The sequence below is a fragment of the Siphateles boraxobius genome, unplaced genomic scaffold (genome assembly GCF_051911475.1).
Source record: "Siphateles boraxobius isolate OS27281-9 unplaced genomic scaffold, OSU_SipBor_1 135, whole genome shotgun sequence".
In the NCBI taxonomy this organism is placed as follows: Eukaryota; Metazoa; Chordata; class Actinopteri; order Cypriniformes; family Leuciscidae; genus Siphateles; species Siphateles boraxobius.
This window is the reverse complement of record NW_027508739.1, coordinates 1,385,001-1,392,500: the sequence shown is the minus strand read 5'-3', so window position 1 is coordinate 1,392,500 and position 7,500 is coordinate 1,385,001. Positions and strand designations below refer to the sequence as shown.

Sequence of the window (7,500 nt, the reverse complement as noted above, 5' to 3'; positions counted from 1 at the left end):
ATCTATCATCATAAAAGTGCATCTATCCATCATAAAAGTGCATCTGTCCATCATAAAAGTGCATCTATCCATCATAAAATTGCATCCATCCATCATAAAAGTGCATCTATCATCATAAAAGTGCATCCATCCATCATAAAAGTGCATCCGTCCATCATAAAAGTGCATCTATCATCATAAAAGTGCATCCATCCATCATAAAAGTGCATCCGTCCATCATAAAAGTGCATCCGTCCATCATAAAAGTGCATCTGTCCATCATAAAAGTGCATCCGTCCATCATAAAAGTGCATCCGTCCATCATAAAAGTGCATCCATCCATCATAAAAGTGCATCTGTCCATCATAAAAGTGCATCTATCATCATAAAAGTGCATCCATCCATCATAAAAGTGCATCTATCATCATAAAAGTGCATCCATCCATCATAAAAGTGCATCCATCCATCATAAAAGTGCATCCGTCCATCATAAAAGTGCATCCGTCCATCATAAAAGTGCATCTGTCCATCATAAAAGTGCATCTATCATCATAAAAGTGCATCTATCATCATAAAAGTGCATCTATCCATCATAAAAGTGCATCTGTCCATCATAAAAGTGCATCTATCATCATAAAAGTGCATCTATCATCATAAAAGTGCATCTATCCATCATAAAAGTGCATCTGTCATCATAAAAGTGCATCTATCCATCATAAAAGTGCATCCATCCATCATAAAAGTGCATCCGTCCATCATAAAAGTGCATCTATCCATCATAAAAGTGCATCTATCATCATAAAAGTGCATCTATCATCATAAAAGTGCATCTATCCATCATAAAAGTGCATCTGTCCATCATAAAAGTGCATCTATCATCATAAAAGTGCATCTATCATCATAAAAGTGCATCTATCCATCATAAAAGTGCATCCATCCATCATAAAAGTGCATCGGTCCATCATAAAAGTGCATCCATCCATCATAAAAGTGCATCCGTCCATCATAAAAGTGCATCCGTCCATCATAAAAGTGCATCTGTCCATCATAAAAGTGCATCCGTCCATCATAAAAGTGCATCCGTCCATCATAAAAGTGCATCTGTCCATCATAAAAGTGCATCTATCATCATAAAAGTGCATCTGTCCATCATAAAAGTGCATCTGTCCATCATAAAAGTGCATCTATCATCATAAAAGTGCATCTATCCATCATAAAAGTGCATCTGTCCATCATAAAAGTGCATCTATCATCATAAAAGTGCATTATCCATCATAAAAGTGCATCTATCCATCATAAAATTGCATCTGTCCATCATAAAAGTGCATCTGTCCATCATAAAAGTGCATCTATCATCATAAAAGTGCATCTATCCATCATAAAAGTGCATCCGTCCATCATAAAAGTGCATCTGTCCATCATAAAAGTGCATCTGTCCATCATAAAAGTGCATCTATCCATCATAAAAGTGCATCCGTCCATCATAAAAGTGCATCTGTCCATCATAAAAGTGCATCTGTCCATCATAAAAGTGCATCTATCCATCATAAAAGTGCATCCGTCCATCATAAAAGTGCATCCGTCCATCATAAAAGTGCATCTATCCATCATAAAAGTGCATCTGTCCATCATAAAAGTGCATCTTTTTATCATATCCATCATGCACTTTTATGACTTTTATGGACTTCAATACAGAAACAGTTATTCACTGCCATTATAAAGCTTGGAAGAGCCAGGACATTTTTTATTTCATTTTTGGGTTTTTGTAATCAGGCCCTCAAAAATGATACACAAATTTTAATTTAGATTTATCGGGCAATATATCGGTTATTGGCTTTCAAATATATTATCGGTTATCGGTATCGGCCAAAATTTTAATATCAGTGCATCCCTAGTTTACATGAGATAAGGTTTAATCGCAATGTTGCCTAAATTGCATTATGAGTTTGCATGTAAAAGCATCATGTGATCAGACACTCTTAGTCTTCAGACGGATGATGTTTACTTGTTCATGCACTCAAGCCCTTAGTAACACTGTACCATGGAACAAAGATCATTTCAGATGGTAAATAATGCTCTAAAATATACCAGAGTACTTAACAGGCTCATTCATCACGATATATACAGTAGGCGATCAATCAAAATGCCTATTACCAACATGTGCTGCAAAGGGACGGTTTGCAACACTGCTCGGTAAGGCTGTAATTGTGATGTTTTTACTTGTACATGAAGATAAAATAATGAAGTAATTATAATAATATTATAGCATTTAATCTTGGCTAATTATTTAAATACTACAGTGACAGCAGTGCATGAAGCGTGCTTATATTTTACTGTACAGTACTAGCCAGTGTTTTAAATTATTACACCAGGTGTGCATTATTCCATAAAATAAATAAAACCATATAAAAGCTGGATTTTAGGGTTGATCTGAATGGGAACGGTGAGTTTTTCTATCACATGGATTTATTTACTTTGTTAAAATTGCGACCAAATTATTTAAAAAATAAACATTTGAAACTACGTTTTAATAATTAACTTATGCATTTCAACTTCAGTTGTCGTTGTATTTCAACTATAGAGCAATTCGTAACGGCTCGACTGTTTGTTTCGACTGAAAATGTAACTATATAATATGATAATGCAGCTATAAGACAAGACGATATTATAAACATTAACGTCATGATTTCTGTAAAACTGACTTGACTTACTCAAGTGCTATAAGAATTATGAAGATGGTTGCTTGACCATTTTTAGTTTGTCCTCGTTGTTTTTGTTTGATGTTACTGGCATAGCAAAACCACTAGATTTGTATTTTCCTTGCTTTAACCACAGCGGCCGTGTTTGCATCACATTGCACAAGAAATCTTGGGTTATACGGATGTTTGCAGAAAGCTCAGATTCTCGTCCTTAAACTCCTTGAACAAGCTCATCACGAGTTACATGAACATACAGAAACATTTTGCACATTTTTGTTCCGTAGACTGAATGCCATTCCTGGTTCCCCAACGAACCTTCAGTGATCAGTTCATAATCACACATTTTCTGGCGTTTTTGCTTAAATCTCAGCGGCTCCAAATCTTGAGGTTCAGCTCAAAAGCAGAAGATGAGAAACTCTGTTCAGTGTGTGTGTGTGTGTGTGTTTGTGTGTTCGTGTGTGTGACGGGGTGGTTGACATGCTAACTCTAAACTAACCTGTTCCCTGTTTTCCTCTGGCAGTCGTTCTCCTTCCGGAAGCCCTGCTAGAAATGAGAGTCCAGAGCGAGACTGAAGCTCCTGTTCTTGTGTGTGTGTGTGTGTGTGTGTGTGTGGGCGTTCTTATTGCAGTAAATAATTAAAGTAATAATTAAAAAATGCCAGTTTGATTGTAAGGAAGCTCTTGTGTGAGGAGCCGTTTGTTTTCCTCTAGATAAGGAGAGTTTGTCTGATTTTCTACCTGTTTTGTTGTGCGGTTCACTTGTTCATGCATTAGATTGATTGATTGCATTAGTTTGAGTTCTGTTTGCATAATAAATAAAGTTAAAACCCTTTCCCTCTCTGTGAGATTTCTTCATGTGCTAATGATGCTGTACCAGTAGGTGGCGCTGTTTTTTTCAGCAGCTCTGTTTCACACAGAAGCCATTTTTACTTCTGATGGCAGTTAAATTGTTGTTTTACTATATTTTTGTATTCTAGTAAAGTTTATTTCGATCTCTGGACTTGTTAAACACGTCAACTGCATCCAAAACCTGAAGAACACGCCTTCACGTGGGCAGAGGGCATCATGACACGTGCAGTTTGTGTCATCTAGATGCCTTTACAATGCAAAAAAATTGTTCTTATTCAATATTTTTGTCTTGTTTTCCAGCACAAATATCTAAACATCTTTATATTAAGATATATTTACTTGAGAAGCAAAATTACAGGATATATTAAGTCTTGTTTACGGAAAAATGTATTAAAATAAAGTGAGTTTGTGCTTAAAACAAGAACAAAAATCTGCCTGTGGGTCAGAAAACTAATTCTGTTTTCACTTTGAGTTAGATTGATATTTACAAAAATACAAAGGAATAACTCTATTTTTGCAGTTCGTCTGCTCTATTTTTGAAGGCACTATGAATGTCATAACTATGTGTGAATAAAAATTCATAAACATCAATTTGTAATTGTTTTAACATTCCATTTTGACAGTGATTTATGGCTTATGTATTTAAAAAACTCACTTGTATTTGTTGTATTCAGCTAAAATAGTTACTTAAAGTGAGATTTTACATTTAAATAACTTAAGTTTTAATAAAATACTGATTGAGCAACACATTCATGTTCTCTGATGTTGGATAATGGTAAAAAAATTCATCTTTTTTTATTGAGTGTTCTATTTTTAATATTTAAAAATTGTATTTAATATCTGAACTCAAATGACATTTCAATGTTTATTGAAACGTGTTTTTTTTTACAACCATTTAGCTTTAAATATTGTTTCAATATGATTTAAATGTTTTTTTCCAAATTGAAACAAGTATATTATTTACAATAACTTGCTTTAAATGTTGTTTCAATGTTTTTTAATGCTAAAACAGATGACATTTTTCAGCCTTCAATTTTTAAGCACAATCACAAAAAGGTTCAAGTCCCCCTGTGGTGAAAATCCAGCTTTTAGTGTTGTTTATATGTCTATGTGATGTTTTTAATATGCTTTAACACAAATCAAGTGTAAATTCATAAGTCGACAGCATTGCTGAGTATTTTCTCCTTAAAACTGCAGTGAACCAAAGACAGTCTCAAAAACTTTGAAATCGCTGTTGTTTGTGACGTCACAAACCACCTTGTAACCAATCAGATCAACATGTGATCGTCAACGAGTGGATCTCTGAGTGAGTGAGTGAGTGAGTGGAGGCGGGGCTCATTTGCATATTCATAGAACAACGCATACACCAGCGGCACACTAGCATAATCATCCACACCAGCGCACAATATTATTTTTGTTTATAAGCGCTGCAGTTTTGTCGTCTGACGCTTTAAATGCTCGAGCTCTTTAAAGCAGGATGGATTCTGATTGGCTGTCAGTGTTTTTATCTTTCATCCTCCGATATCGTTCCTCGTTCTCATTACAGTTGTGGTGTGGACTCTGCTATTCTTTTATATTTATTATGTAATTTTATTATTTATGATTGTTTGAAAGCTGAACTGAAACCAGTTTCCATCTTCATACTGAATGACATCATGTCATGTGACAATTATCTTCTCTTCTGTGTGAGAAATTCACAGATTATCCTTCTCCACGGGCCTCTTCAGTTGTAGCATAATGTGGGCGTCTCTCTCTCTCTCTCTCTCTCTCTCTCTGTCTCTCTCTCTCTCTCTCTCTCTCTCTCTTTGTCTCTCTCTCCTGTTTTAGCAGTTTGATCGTCACAGCTCGACTGCTAACATGTTTTAATAGCTCCATTAGCTGAAGGCAGAATGTCACTTGCTGCACACAGTCGAGTGTAATGAGAATCACATGCACAAGTGATCACATCACTGTGATTATAAAGCTAAAAGCTGTGTATTACTATATATATATATATATACTAGTGCTAGGCAACGGTTAATCACGATTAATTGTATCCCAAATAAAAGGTTGTGTTTACATAATATATGCGTGCATACTGTGTATTATTTTGTATATATTAAAACACACATATGCATGTATTTAACAAATATTTGCATGTTATTGTATATTTATAAATAATTTATATTATATATAAGTATTTTATTATAAATAAATAAAAGATCTTAAATATATACATTCATATATGTGTATTTATGCATACAAAATAATAATAAATAGTATGCACGCATATAATATGTAAACAAACTTGTATTTTGGATGCGATTAATCGCTGCCCAGCACTAATATTATAAACAGAGCAAAAACCCCACAGATGCACATCGAACGAGGAACCGAGTCACACACGCTTTTCACACCAGACAGGAAGAAAACACCTAGCAACCACCTAACACACCCTAGCAACCATCCACAACATTATGGGGGTGAGTTTTGCACAGGTAAATCCTAGTAATCACACCTTTGTAGTTTAGTTAATGTTAATAACCTTGTAGTTTCCATTGAAGTGTCGTTGACATACATATTTTAACCATATTTGTAAAGACGTGGTTCCTCTTTTCTTGGTTAGTTGTTCAGTTGTGATTATAACTAGCTTAGGTGTTCGTGTGAATCTGATGAACACACACACACACACACACACGGTTGTTCTCATCTCAGGTTGTTACGACACTCTCACAGTAACAGTTGTTTTTGAGAGGTGAAGGCGACTTCCTCAGGCCGCTTCCGGTTCTTGTTCTCGTTTTTTCTAATGGTTTGCAGAAACAAAGACGTGTTGATCGGATAAAGAGTTCATATGTGTGTTATGATTCTTGCAGATTAAACACTGAAACTCTAAACTAAAGTGTGTTTTTATCTACACTGTGAAATGAGGAACTGTTGTGTTGTTCAGATTTTGATGAGTGACTGAAGTATGATGTCGTTCACACACTTTCAGCGCTGATATCAGTGATGATCTCTCTCTCTCTCTCTCTCTCTCTCTCTCTCTCTCTCTCTCTCTCTCTCTCTCTCCACTGGTGTGTGTGCGTGTGAGAGAGAGAGAGAGAGAAAGTGTGTGTGTGTGTGTGCAGTAAAGAGCATAAGGCAATTAATAGCCAAACAGTGTCTCTGTGCTGTCGGCCTCAGTTCAGACTTACTTACCCAGAATCCTCTAGTGCTGCAGACCTCAGCACTACAGCTCATTTATAGCTCAGATTGAAACGGGCATGCAACACTTTATAGATATTAAACACAAGAGGATGTGAACGCTCTTCAGATCTTCAATATGTTCCTGTTCTAGTTGTTTCTCTAATGCTGCATCAGACAAACAGAAACCGAACATTAATCTTCAGGAGATAAACATCATCACAACACTCATTATTAAAAACTCTTAAAATCTCTCAAATTCAGTTTGATCACGCCTAAAGTCACAATGGAATCAAAATGGACAATTCTTGTTTTTTATGGAATGGTCTTCAGTAATGGGTTAATGATGGTCTTCAGTAATGGGTTAATGATGGTCTTCAGTAATGGGTCAATGATGGTCTTCAGTAATGGGTTAATGATGGTCTTCATTAATGGGTTGATGATGGTCTTCAGTAATGGGTTGATGATGGTCGGGTTAATGATGGTCTTCAGTAATGGGTTGATGATGGTCTTCAGTAATGGTTGATGATGGTCTTCAATAATGAGTTGATGATGGTCTTCAGTAATGGGTTAATGATGGTCTTCAGTAATGGGTTAATGATGGTCTTCAGTAATGGGTTAATGATGGTCTTCAGTAATGGGTTAATGATGGTCTTCAGTAATGGGTTGATGATGGTCTTCAGTAATGGGTTAATGATGGTCTTCAGTAATGGGTTAATGATGGTCTTCAGTAATGGGTTGATGATGGTCTTCAGTAATGGGTTAATGATGGTCTTCAGTAATGGGTTGATGATGGTCTTCAGTCATGGGTTAAA

At 35.7% G+C, this 7,500-nt stretch overlaps 1 protein-coding gene and 1 long non-coding RNA gene across 3 annotated transcripts in view; both read left to right on the top strand.

Annotated features, from left to right (window-relative positions):
• The window catches only part of LOC143737962 (uncharacterized), a 6,605-nt gene extending 3,096 nt beyond the window's left edge, over positions 1-3,509 (top strand). The window contains exon 4 of the long non-coding RNA XR_013203793.1: positions 3,199-3,509. This is a non-coding gene — a long non-coding RNA (uncharacterized LOC143737962). The remainder of the gene's footprint in view (positions 1-3,198) is intronic.
• A 2,365-nt stretch (positions 3,510-5,874) lies between these two features.
• Positions 5,875-7,500, top strand: part of hnrnpll (heterogeneous nuclear ribonucleoprotein L like) — a 121,304-nt gene continuing 119,678 nt past the window's right edge. The window contains exon 1 of one of the 2 annotated variants that reach the window (XM_077229825.1): positions 5,875-6,003. In XM_077229825.1, the coding sequence (XP_077085940.1) occupies positions 5,983-6,003 (21 nt within the window). In that variant the 5' untranslated portion in view covers positions 5,875-5,982. The remainder of the gene's footprint in view (positions 6,004-7,500) is intronic. The other variant, XM_077229826.1, reaches the window with a different exon arrangement.